The 13,190-nt window shown below is 41.3% G+C and overlaps 1 protein-coding gene across 1 annotated transcript in view; it reads right to left on the bottom strand.

The window, feature by feature from the left end:
- Positions 1-2,387: 2,387 nt before the first annotated feature.
- The window catches only part of LOC306749327 (E3 ubiquitin-protein ligase rnf213-alpha-like), a 28,201-nt gene continuing 17,398 nt past the window's right edge, over positions 2,388-13,190 (bottom strand). Inside the window, exons 40-67 of the mRNA XM_079232605.1 lie at positions 12,943-13,130; positions 12,710-12,830; positions 12,479-12,579; positions 12,199-12,381; positions 11,806-11,972; positions 11,624-11,726; positions 11,413-11,527; positions 11,044-11,251; positions 10,716-10,918; positions 10,483-10,605; positions 10,270-10,380; positions 9,609-9,851; positions 9,444-9,519; positions 9,320-9,354; positions 9,094-9,194; positions 8,841-8,997; positions 8,503-8,677; positions 8,103-8,197; positions 7,749-8,000; positions 6,690-6,822; positions 6,271-6,354; positions 6,006-6,186; positions 5,544-5,745; positions 4,774-4,851; positions 4,462-4,659; positions 4,149-4,238; positions 3,804-3,982; positions 2,388-3,267 (exon numbers count right to left, since the gene is read on the bottom strand). Coding sequence (XP_079088731.1) covers positions 3,111-3,267; positions 3,804-3,982; positions 4,149-4,238; positions 4,462-4,659; positions 4,774-4,851; positions 5,544-5,745; positions 6,006-6,186; positions 6,271-6,354; positions 6,690-6,822; positions 7,749-8,000; positions 8,103-8,197; positions 8,503-8,677; positions 8,841-8,997; positions 9,094-9,194; positions 9,320-9,354; positions 9,444-9,519; positions 9,609-9,851; positions 10,270-10,380; positions 10,483-10,605; positions 10,716-10,918; positions 11,044-11,251; positions 11,413-11,527; positions 11,624-11,726; positions 11,806-11,972; positions 12,199-12,381; positions 12,479-12,579; positions 12,710-12,830; positions 12,943-13,130 — 4,059 coding nt within the window. The 3' untranslated portion in view covers positions 2,388-3,110. The remainder of the gene's footprint in view (positions 3,268-3,803; positions 3,983-4,148; positions 4,239-4,461; positions 4,660-4,773; positions 4,852-5,543; positions 5,746-6,005; positions 6,187-6,270; positions 6,355-6,689; positions 6,823-7,748; positions 8,001-8,102; positions 8,198-8,502; positions 8,678-8,840; positions 8,998-9,093; positions 9,195-9,319; positions 9,355-9,443; positions 9,520-9,608; positions 9,852-10,269; positions 10,381-10,482; positions 10,606-10,715; positions 10,919-11,043; positions 11,252-11,412; positions 11,528-11,623; positions 11,727-11,805; positions 11,973-12,198; positions 12,382-12,478; positions 12,580-12,709; positions 12,831-12,942; positions 13,131-13,190) is intronic.

Here is a 13,190-nt window from a genome sequence, read left to right as displayed (position 1 = left end):
TAGAGCCAAACCGGAGTTGTCCCTTGCCAATTTACAATGATTTTACCTCTATTCTATAATGGGCATTGATTTACGATGTTACTGCTGCTGCACGTCTCCCGTCTTAATGCATCTGCATTACCTGTAGCCTACCATTAATATATTGTAGGTGTCTTTATCAACATAAGTCGTGTACGACATACTCAATATATTTGAGAAGCTGCCTGCTACCTGTTGTGCTAATTTGGCGAGGGCTCCTTCAGGAGCCTTGTAATCCAGCTTTGACCTGTGGTGTCATTATGGAGACTCTGTCAAGTAAATCCACCATGATAAATCCAACACTGAATGTTTTCTGTGACTATTTATCAATTTGTCTGCATTGAAAACAGTTAGTGTTGTTGTTAGCAGCCCACGAGCAAAACCTGTCGACCAATCAGTTCCCAAGTGGTATTTCAAAAAATATATATATAATTTTTGGGAAGAATGGAAACAGACAGACAACATATGAGGAACAAATGATTATTTTAATAACTTTCATAGGCAACATCAAAAACACATTTAGGTTGCGGGCTGAAAAGGCTTGTGAAAAGCATTACAAAACGAGTCCTAGTGTTGAACCAAGCATGTACTTAACCTGCCACTAGGAAAACAAATGTTATATTATGGTTTAAAACAAAACCAGATCATTTAAACAGAAGGGGGACACATTTCCCACATTCTAAAATACTGTTTTGAGTTGGTCTCATTGCTCATTTCACCAAAGTTTAAAAGAATGGCCAACTCTGGCTGAATTCTTGAGTGCATTTATGACCCAGCAGAGACAAAATGCCCATAATTCAGCCAGGGCAGTAAAATCCTCCAGCATACTGTAGCTGCAAACCAAAAGAGGTAATTTCTGCACATCATTATCCAGCTTTGTGAAACCCTCATGCTTGTGACCTGATCCCAAGTGTCCATCAACCATGAATATCATTAAATATGAGCCACGATGCACAGTAATTTTGGCCCCATTTCCTCCTCATCAAGAAACAAAGACAAAAAAACAAACAAACACAGAGCAGGGAAAATAATGTGGCCTCTTTGTATCCCTCCCTTTGTACTGTTGGCATGGTGGCTTTGAAGCCAACACAAGTGGAAACGAAAGCGATTGAACTTGCTCAGTGAGGCTTGTTCTACAGGACCTGTTGAGCAAATCACGCCTCATGACCCATTTGTGGGTGTGTTTATTAACCTCATGTACTGTACTTCCACATTTCGGGTTTACTAATGAGCAGCGAGGACATGGTTAGATAGCACATGTCACCCCGGCCTGGTGCAGTGACAGCTCCGATTGTCAGTCTGTCAACAACTATTTTTCATCAGGATTTATAGATCAAGATTACTTGCGTAATCGAGGCATAATGAAATAAAAGTGTCATTTGGGTCAAATCAGCGAACCCGGCAGTCTTCGAGTCTTCTTATGGTTATCATTTATACTGACTGCAGACTCCTAGAGGGTGGTCGCTGGCATGGTTTACTTTCACAGGCGCATGCTTCCATTTGTCATTGTTATGCTAAACACTGCTTTGGTATAGAGGAAATTGAATTAAGGAGCTGTCCAACAGCGGTCTTGTCCTTATCATTTCCATCAGCCTGATCAGAAACACATTGCTCTCCCACCAACACAGGGTCAGAAAGTCACGTAACCTTCGGCAGGCAGACATTTCCTGAGCACTCCATCATGGACAGCCTCTTTTGGTCTTTGGTAGTGATGTAACATGTAAATAAGGAGCAATTTTCTTGTGACCTATAGTAGTAGTGCTGTTAAGAATCCACTGTAAAACACTCTTTACAAGTGTAGACACAGAAGGCATTATAAAAAGGACCAGCAACAGAAATGTCAGAGTAACGTAAAACCATAATTATCTCTTTGGGCAGATACCAGTAAAGATAAGTGAGAAAATATGTTTTGTTTTTGTTATTTGGGAAGTACCCTTTAAGCTGGAAAGCAACGTTACACGACAAACAAAAAAATACAAAAGATCTGCTTAAATGAGGTTAGTCTCACAGGAGGGGAATCTCAGCACGACATTCACATTTCTGTATTGTTGTTGTTGCCAAACCCCTGCTGAGCAAAATATTGTACTGTCACACTCCACTATGACTACAGGATTTAAGACGACTCAGAGGGTACTGAGGAAATTACCCACAATTGTTTTGCCTACAATGGCGGATGGAAACATTTTTTGCTGCCGTAATGTGTTGACAAACAACTAGAAAAGTTATGGCAATGTTAGTCAACATTAAGCCATGAAGGGGCGGGAGCAGCACTGAGCCACCCCAGCGTGAGCTGAATAAGATGCCTCATTAGAAACATTTATGTATTGTGAGTAAACAAGCACACAAAAGACACATATGCTTTATTGTAATCCGTATTTATTGCCACACAAACAAAACTAACTAACGAGGCAATATTGTATTCTGTAAATATGATGAACATTGAATGAAAAGTTACAGAAAATCAAATGAAGTCAAAACTGGATTTAAACTTAAAGAAATAAATGTTTTTTTTAAATATATTTTATATACAATAAACATAGATTTTTTTAAAGACTGAATTTTAAAAAGTGGACGAAAGGCAAGTGCAGCTTTAACATACACAAGACATGAACACAAAGAAGGAATGGAAACAAGTGGCTTTGAGGAAAGTGACTCCAATGTGATTTTTAGACCACATATTATACCTGAGTAGTATTCAGATTGTATTTTCTGCCTCTTCGCAGGACAGACAAATTCACATTACACAAAAAGTGCGAGAAAGGAAACTTTCAACTGTACGGAAACGCTGTACATGTTGAAGCACAGGAACAATTAAAATCAAACAAAACCAGAAGACATGATGCAAAAAGTTCAACTCTTCACAAAGGTGAGTTGTAAATGTGAACTGCACTCCATCTTTTGTGGCACGCTGAAGCTCAACATTAGTGCTCTTAAAAAGGCACATCTCCTTTGCATAAATAGTGAAAAATACCACCATATCAGACATTCATACAGCTACTGTTGATGCATTATGATTGTAAACTTCACCCAAAGGATTTAATGATATAAAGATAAAGAAGGTAGACAAAAAAAAACAACCTTTCCTTACGTCTTCATTGTCTCTGTCCGCGCTCCTGCTTGATGGCCATACTGAACTTCCAGGCTTCAACATACTGGGAGAGGCAGATCTCCTCTGGGAAGAGCTCCTCCACATCAGGCGGGGCATCCAGGTCTTTGCGCTCCATGTAAGACACCAGTGTGACTTTCAGGCTTTTAAAAAAGACAAAACGTACACTTTATAGTACATGTGATCGGACATTACATTTAAAAACACACGCACACACATAAATAAACATACTCCAGTCTGAATGAAATACAAAATATGGAGCTAAAATACATGGCACACTCAATCAGGGCGAGAGGTACATTTTTTTAATTATTTAGGACAGTAGTTACTCATGCTGGAGGCAGTGTTTCAATGTAATGTGTTGTCCCTGAGCCCAATCAAATAAAAGACTTTGTTCAAAATTTACAAAATAACCTTTTTACTCAGGCTTTTCTCAGACAACCAACTTTATTATGTAGAGAGCCAAATCTGACCAAAGTTAGCTTCAGGATTGTTAGCGTGCAGCTCGCTAAATCCCCCAAAAGTGGCTCAAAGTAGGAATGGAACAACATCTACTTTGTTTCACTGAGAGCGAAAACACAGCAAGCAACAGTTTTTTTCAGTTTTTAAATGATCTAGCATTCATTTTAGACACGTGTTTAAGTACTTATAGACACGTGCAATGGTCATTTTGTTTTACCTCCAATCAGGCTTGTAGGTGTCAGGTGCATTGGGTTTTTTAAGAACCAGCAACAGGAACTCGTGCATCTCCAGCAGGAAATTGTCAGCACTGCTCTTAGAAAAGAAGCCAGTCAGCAGCCGCTGCTCGTCCTCCCCAAGGGCCTGTTTGTAGGTCTCTGAGACCTCCACAAAGGGATCCTGGAGAACACAGAGCATGCATGAAATAGTCAAAATAAAAAGAGAATAATACTGCACTTGTATACAAAAGGATTGATGAAGCAACATGTAGTATGACATAGGTCACTAAAATGCCACTACAAATAATAATACCATTTAGACTTCTGTATCTGTACTGATGCCTTACCCTCTTGAGCCGCAGCATGTTTTCTGATTTGAGTGAGACCAGCAGCTGCCACAGAGCCACGCAATGCTTAAGACAGCACATGCTCAGGGCCTGTGAGCAAAACGGGGAGAACATTAAGTTTTATTGCACTCCTAGCACCTAAAAAAAACCCACAGTGAAACCATGTTTGTAACAGTATAGTATGATGACACATGGTGTGATTGCGCTTAGGTGTCAATTTGGCAAATTGTTTGTTTAAAAAAGGAACAAAATGTACAGTGGAAGTGGGAGAACGGCAACAGGATAGAATAATCGCTGTCTCAGATAGGCTGACCTTGAGGATATGCGCAGCCATCTGGTTTCCCATCTGCAGCACCTCCTCCAGGTAGCAGGACAGCTGCATGAGAGGCTCTCCCCCGGTCATGGCGAGAAAACCCAGGGCCACTTCCAGAGCGGACAAGGCCTCACACACCTCACTGTAGGAGTGCAGCTCCCCAGCCACGGCAGACAGGCTGAGAGTCTGAAGAGGCTCCTGTTGGCACACACACATCCATCTCATATGAGGGGTTTTCTCCAGCAGCATGTTTAGTATACCATGTGATTAAGTAAAGGTAGTTCCAGGACTGTAGTGTGCATCAAAACTTACTTGCTGGACTTTTGCTTTTACGTCCTTTAGGATAATCTCATAGTTGCGGTCATGTCTGTTCACTAGCGTCGGGATGCCCTGTGGAAAATGGAAAGAGGCAGGAGGAATATGGTGTTTTAACAATGTTCCCAACAAAGAGGAGTCATTTCTAAACTTGCCATTAGGGCCCTTCGACTTTGGAACGACCTGCCTGAGGAGATAAGGGTTGCAGAATCAAAAACTTCTTTTAAATTCATTCTTAAAATCAATTTTTATAGAATTGCATTTAAGTGATGTCATCCTTTTATGCAGTTCTTTTGTTCCCCTGTTTTTGTTTGTTTATTTAATTTATTTGTTTGTTTTCTATTACATTTGCTCTTTTTGGTTATTTGTTTGGTTTTGTTGGATTCATTGCCTTTATAACTTAAGGCAGCAATAATCAGTAAGGAAATTAGTGTAGATTAGGTTACTTTAGGTATTTTTATTATTTTTCTTTGAATGTAAATGTTGTAAGTCTGTGTTTTTGTTTGATTGATCAGGCTGTACTGCATTTTATGATTTGTAATGTAATGCTTCTGCCTGGACCCCAGGAAGAATAGTCTCCATTGCGGTATAGACTAATGGGGATCCTTAATAAATAAATAAAATGGTCCTTTTTTGTTTACTGGTATTGACGTTATGTACGACTATGGTTTGCTTATCTGTAGAGCACTTTGCATTAAAAAAGGTGCTATATAAATAAAGTTATTGTTATTATTTCTGTGTTCTGCTCGTGCTTTCAATTTGCTTACGATAAGAGTGATGAGAGGTTTGCCCTGTAAGAAGCGGGAGACGATCTGTTGCTGGATCTTGGGCAAGTCGTACTCGTGAAGAGTCTCCTGGCCTCTCTCAATGCTGTACTGGGTGTTGGACACAACCAGAGGCATCAGGTCCCTCTCCATCTCGTACCGAATCACATGCAGGTCGGTCAGATCTGCAGGGCTCACTTTGTAGCTGGGCGGGAAAAACAAACCAGACAGCCAGCATCAGTATGCATGAATGATGGGAATATATCTGCAAACGTGCTTTTTTCTGCTTTCTCTTTCCATCTTTGACTTGGTATTTAAAAAGCTATCTTTCTATCATTTAACAATCTCTCAGTAAAAGCAATATAATAATGTAGTGTATATATTTGGGGGGACAGAAGTTTACACAATGTGCTCCTACAGCCAAACGTGTGCAAGTGAGCAAAAATGTGGCATGAGCGCCCCCACCTGGTCTCCTCTCCAGTGTGCTTGTCCACACAGTACACCAAGTCGTTGTGCAGCGCGATGAGGTAGCTGACAAGGGCCGTGGAGCACAGGCCCGGGCCTTGTCGCCGTGGTAACAGCACCTTGAAGTCACTGTTGCGGTCCAGGTCCTTTTGGCAGAACTGGGCTGGGATCTTGATTTCACCTGAAGGACAACGTTTCAATTCAAATCGTATGGAGATGTTGAACGGGCCAGCGTTGGTGTAACAACGTGTGTTTTTTTATTTACCGTTAGTGGCCAAAGACACTCTGAGCTGATTCCACGCCGTCAGGAAGATTTGGATGTATTTATCATACCAGGCTTTCAGCGAAGCTGCACAGATGAAGAACACAAAAATCATCCCAAGTGTAGACGCGTCAACTAGAAACACAACTTGCATAAATTGGATAGACTGACGTGTGGAAGAGATTTGGCTCTTTTAAGAATAATCAATCATTGTCTCCGTCCCGGTTAAAACAACTCATTCTTGGCAGGCATGTTTTTACTGTGCTACTAAGCCACTAAGCTACTTTACTATGACATTTCCGAGAAGGAGGTAATTAGGAACTGCGTGGAACTTTATTATTTTTTTAATCTCTTATGAAGAGTGAGTCACACAGTTACAAAGAAAGTTGGGAACCACCGGCGTAGGCAGTTAGTTCCAGTACCTGTTTTCTGTCCGTGGAGGAATTCGGCAATGGTGCCACAAGTCAGCTCGGTGATGTTCTGAAACTTCTTGACCAGATCTCTCTGGAGTGTGAGGATGTCAGGAAGGTGCTTCACCACTCGGAGCTCTGCTTCCTAAAATTTTAAAGTGTGTCGTGTTCACATAATTGCTTGTAAAATGCTCTTCATAACTTGGTAAATATGTATGTTTATATACAGTACATATACTGGATATTAAAGTATGTGAAACTTAAAGAAGCCACAATTTAAGAAAATGTGTTGTGCAAGTAAGCCGATCTTGCCATACATAAACATATATACAAACACATCTCACATATATACATACATACATACATATTATATGAGATTTTTTTTTACATCAGTGTAGTTTTTCTGGCATACAAGATGATACATGATTTCTGGTAATTGTGGAACCATAAACAATAAAGCCAGAGGTCCTTTAAAACACATGTAAGTAAATGAGAGTTATCAGAAATGGTGTTGCAAAGGGAGTTATTATTTAATTCGTTAAAATACTTTCCATAACTAAATCTGGGGCAAATTAAAGCTTGCTAATCACTCGCAACTGCATGTGCAGCTTAAATGCTGTAAGCAAACGGTAATAACTGAAGGTGACTCATAAGCATTTTGATCAAATCAGAGCTTCTAGCATCTGGATCTTGGCTGTAAGTTTAGTGCTCTGTTAGTGGATGATTTATACTGAAACTGCGAAAATTAGGGGAAAAACAGGATCCCTAGTGGAAATTGCACCCTCAGCACTCCTAAAACCATTATGTACTTACATTTTGTTAAAATAAAGACTTCATGTCTTTTTTATACCGCAATCGACTGACATTCTAACCTAATTTTAAGGGAAATGCAACATTTTAAGTCAGAGCACATACAAGCAGAACAGACTAAAAGTAGCTTAACACAAGGAACTCAGTGTACACATGGACCACTATGACGCAGTTATAGGAGTAACGTCTCCAAAACCGGGTTTAAGTAGGACACAGGATTCTTTTGCTGGCTTTCAAAGTGGTCTGTCACTGTTTTCTTACCTTATGCAGAAATCTCCAGAGCACCGGCACGGTTTCTTTGCCATCATTCTGCTCCACGATGTGGGTGAGGCTCAGCAGAGACACTTTCTCCCTGCAGCTCCACACAACAGAACCGTGGATCAGAGAATTCTGGGGAAGTGAGGCCAAGAAAAGCCTAGGATCGCCAAACATGAGCATCATGATTGGGTTGGCCGAGATGCGAGAATCAGCCCGGATGAACGCGTTCACGTCCTTCAGCTGTCTATCCAAGTGCTGTGGAGGAGACACATGAGAGGAGGACGTGTTATATGCGCAAATTAGATTATGTGCTCCATTTGTTCCCTTTTAGAACAAATTTTCAAAAAGTATTTCTACCTTCAGCTGAGGTGCGATGACGACGTTGCTCACTTCCATCTCCCATCCATTTCTAGCCTCTTTGGTGGAGAGCACATTGTCATAAGGAACAGGCCCTGAAAGGAAAGACCAGCTGTGCTCAACAGTAGAAGGTAAGCCAGTGAATCTAGAGGGAAAAATGACTCCGTATAACGCAACATCTCTCTTCTCTATTTTATATTTTCTGTCACTGTCCTGCAGCCTAATTTACAGTAATGAGACAGAAGAAGGTCCAGGAGCAACAAACTTCAGAAACATGCTTTTAGTAGGTGAAAACAGTAACACAGCTGCACTGCATTGGTGCATAACTTTATTTTTGGTATCATTATGTTATTCCAAACATATAACAGAACAGTTCTACAGAAGGTGTGTTGTTCCTTACATGTTAGAGGCTGTTTGGGTTCCAGGAAGCTGCTGATGAGCAGGTGGACGGCGCTGACGGTGTCGTCTGTCCCTTTACCCAGAGATCTGGTCAGATGTTTCATGTCCTCTTGCAAGTGCGCAAGTAGAAATGCACCCGGGTCACGGACTGGAGGTTTGATGATGGCAGAAATAATCTAGAAACACAAATAAAGTGGATGACTGACCAGAGTCCCCCATTTAAAACACAAATAGTATATTGAGAGTGTTTGTGTGAAATATGGGGTTTTTATTATTTGGTGAACATTTTTTTGCACCTAAAAGGATCTCCGTTAGAACTGCACTCTTTATTTAAGCTACCTGTGGGTGATTGCAGGCACCCAACAGCATGGCCATGTGAGTGAGCATGCGGACCATGGTGAAGGGAACAAGGGAGATGCTCTTTGTGTCCAGCATGTCTGGATTGTCCCTGCGACTGGGGTTGCCGAGGACGTGGCCTGTCTGAGTGCGGTCTCCCCTGTGAGAAGACAATTAATGCATCAATACAAATCTTTGAAAAAAATATTTTTCAAAAAATCAAAGTCAAAGTTGCAGCAAGTCAAAGCCTCCTTACTGCAGCTGACCAACTTGAAATCCCGTCACAGGCATGTGGTTTTCTCCTCCAATTACAGCACGACAGTCCAAACAAACACTTTTTTCCATGGGCTGACCGCACTAGGGAAAAAATAAAATAAGAAATAGGGTGCAAGAAAATTAATGAAAAGAATGCTAAAAAAAAAAAAAAAAAAAAAAAAAGACTCATTACAATCTTATTATGAGTCAGACTAAACATGACATACCTCTCCAATGGTGCAGGGGTGACCATTCGGACAATCTATGGGAAGAGTAAATACAAAATTACATATATATATTTTTTATAATTTAAATTTGAGAGTAAATAGTTTTCTTTGTCTGTTTACTTACAGTACCACTGCACCGGTCCCATAGCTTGTTGAGCCACTACTAACATGTCATCTGGCATGGTAGGCAAGAAGGCTGCCTGTGCCAACAGATACAAATATTACATTTGCGTAAAAAAAAGAGAAGGCCAATTTTGACAACACTGAAAGCAGCTGACGATATACATACCTGCATGTTGGCAGGGTCCATTGCCAGCTGCTGCAGGGGAGCAAAGATCCCCTGGTTCCCACAGAGCATGACAGCAGCCAGGTGAATGGTTAGGTCCACCAGCACAGATTGGGCACCAGAGGTACCGGGACAAACTTCCAACGACCTCAGTTGGTTGCTCACCAAAGCCTTCGCAAAGGCCTTCATCTGTTGGCTGGCAAGGAATTTGGAGCTCTGGATGTAGGTCGTCAAGGCTTCCAATTGCTGTAGGTACAAAGATACATAAATACATGGATATGTAGTTTACTGAAACAGACAGAAAAATGCCCAGTAGAGCAAAAAATAAATGTATGATTGGTTCCCACTCCCCAATTGAAAGCAAAATATGACAATGCTTATTACATTAATGGCACATTTTTTGTGACACAATCATCTTTAATTGGTCTTTTTTTCCCCCATTTGACCTTTGAAATATTTGCCTCCCTAATTTTGATCTCACCTGATAAATCATTTGCATAATCTAGATAATGAATACCCATATTTAAATATCAGTGATATTGCATACATTGACCAGAATGGATTGACCATTCTGTGTAGGCCTATATTATATGGTAACATTAGTAATAATATTTTCAGATTAGTTTTAGAAAGCTCATAAGGTGCAAATTAAAAAAGGATCTACCTCAGGCTTGGGATGGAAGCCAGCGTTGTCTTCTCTGTAAAGAGTGGTGACTTCTCTGTAGAGTGCCAATAGAAGATACACTGCTGTACGCTGTGGTAAGCATCTGCACCCCTACAAAGGAAGAGAGCAACAAGACAGCCATGTAAACATGCATTCTGAAGCAGAGTCCTGACCTGATGCTCAGTTACCAAAAAGAAAGTAACACAACGTTACCTCACAAATCTCATCCAGTCCATTGACTTTTCCCTCCATAACTCCCTTTGCAACAGCATTTCTGATGGTCTTGTAGTCTTCCCCACACACAAGGAATGGGTCTATTGGAGTGGCTTTCTCACTCTGGGTGTAATGAAAATCGAATCGCACTGTTTAGTTACTGATGGCATTACATTTTGATTACAACGGTGCATTTATTCAGGCACTGAAAATCACAATGTGAGTAATCAAACCTTTTGCAGCACTTCTTCAGGAAAGAGCCAGTGCATTTCGTTCACTTTGAGGAGTTTCAGGACAAACTCCACTCCATATTGGCTGCAGATCTTGCGGATCAAGTAGACACGATACCAGTCGTTTCCACTGCGCCTACACAAGTTCACCGCGCTGGTGAGGAGGAGGGCTGTGGTTTCACTCTGACCAGTCTCCCGAGACTCTGCTGTGTTTGAAAAGAAAAGGAAAAATGACAGTTCGGAATCATCAAACACACACACCAATGACAAATGCCTCTATTTTTCAGTCACTGGCGAGTGTACAGTATGTGCCTAAATTAGAATTACATACCAGTGGCTCTGAGGTTTTCTGTGATGAGGCTTGCAGCCACATCCAGGTCCATGCGCACTCTGGCAATCTGCTGCAGATACTCCACAGTGGCTGTTTCAGCAGACTGACCATGTAATTGCAGGTAGTCTGTTAGGAAGGAACTTTCATCCTGCAGACACACCCGTTGGCACGCAATGGACCTGAACTGAAACCGTTCAAACATGGAATCCTAGAGAGAAATGAAAATATATTCTATAAAAGTTCTATCACATCGCAAGATACTATAATCCATGTGGGATTAGAAGATTTGCATTTAATGTATCCTGACAAGTGCTGCTGAACAAAGGAGTTTCATTTAAAATATACAGCAGAGTCAGACTTCATATGTACCTCCAGGCAGTTGATGTACAACAAGTAGAGTTCAGTTTTGTCCGTCTCTTCCAAGATGTTGCTCTGCTCAACTGCCACCAGATGCTGCTGTAGGTAATCTTTAACTTCATCAAAGCTTCAGAAACGGTACAATTCATATACAAAAATTAGAAAACAAAGTAAAAGATGTAAAATTGCACATATACGGGCTTTACCCAATGTGCAAACTCACCTGTACTTCAGCAGGAGTTTGAGCACTACTGACCGAACCACTGGATTTTTATCCACATAGTCATCAAACGGGGAGAGCACCTTTGTCAGAATTTGTCGATTAACTGGAGAAGAAAAAAGAATATTAAGAGCTGACAAAACTTGAGACAAGGTTGTGTGGGCATGTTCAGAGCAGTGTCCCACCTCTGAAAATGGGAACAGTGTTGGCCTCAACCATGAGAAAGGACAACAAATGGAGAATGACATCTGAACAAGGGGGAGAGTTGTCCTTAAAGCACACAGTAGACACCAGGTCAATGAAGAAAGCATTGCACTGCTTCCTGAACAGAGCATGCTGGTTGATGAGAATCCTAGACAGAACGAGAAACACAAGAATTTAAAAACAGCTTTTTGTGAGAATTCAGTTCATGCCATATTCACAGAGCACGAAGTTACCTCGATCCTTTTGAAGGAACTAGGAAACAGCACAGGGTGCATCAAATGATGTTGCGTGTGTGGAATAAAGCACATCAGCACGTGCTTTTTATGAGAAACGAAAATGTACTCTGTTGTTCTAATCCACATGCAGCTACCAACCTTATGGTATCTGAAGGGGTCATGGGGAAGTCGTCGTTCACTGGCTGCATGCAAAGGGGACAGTACATCTGACCAGGGATCAACCACTGTTTGATACAGGCTACACAGTAGATGTGTTCACATGGCAGGCAGAGTGGATCTTGGGGGTCTCCCATACACACTGGGCACAGCGTAAGACCAAACCTGGGAAAAACACAAATAGGTGAAGACACAGGGTGGAGGTAAAGTACAGCACGGCAGATTCTGATGAAATGCAAACAATAGAAAACTGAATTTCTACCTGAAGATACACTCATTGACTCCATCTTTGCAGTTTTTGAGCAAACCAATTACTGCCTCAAAAGACTGCTTGGTTTTGAGGTCTGAATTTGTTTCCAGTATCTATGTATGAGAGTAGATGTAGTACATTTTATTTTTGGCAGAGGAATTGTTGTGGTTATTGTTGAGGCAGTTTTATGGTAATTGACTGAACTCATAGGAATTCTGGTTAGTACAAAGAACCCAGACCAACCTGGCAAAGCCGTTTTGTATGCTCCAAAACTACAGGTGCCAGCTTCTTCTCCACCTGCTCAATGCCCAATAACATGTGTTCCACAAATAGAGAGAGAGAGAATATCCGATTCCATCCAGTTCTAAGAAGAGAGAAACACAAACAATTAACCATCCACATCAATGCAACTAGAGTATATACTGCCAACTGCCCCGCTTGGACCATTTGAATGTATTTAGTTAAGCTGGACTTACTGGACTCGACAGACCATCACCTTGCTCCTTTCTCCATAGCGTCTCACGCCGTCCTCTGAGCAGATCAACTCAATGGGAACCTGGAGTTTCTTGACCCGTCTGAGCCAGGCTCGTCTTTGGACTTCTGTGTCCAGGAGTGTCGGCTCCAGGTACTCCACACATGCCACAGCAGCATACACATCGAGTACCTTGGAGACAGGGGGGAATATTATCACAACATGCAACACTAAAAAGGTGATGTAAATTAT

Source organism: Taurulus bubalis (genome assembly GCF_910589615.1).
Source record: "Taurulus bubalis genome assembly, chromosome: 17".
Taxonomy (NCBI): Eukaryota; Metazoa; Chordata; class Actinopteri; order Perciformes; family Cottidae; genus Taurulus; species Taurulus bubalis.
Note: the sequence above shows the minus strand (reverse complement) of the source record. Positions and strands in the feature narration are given on the sequence as shown.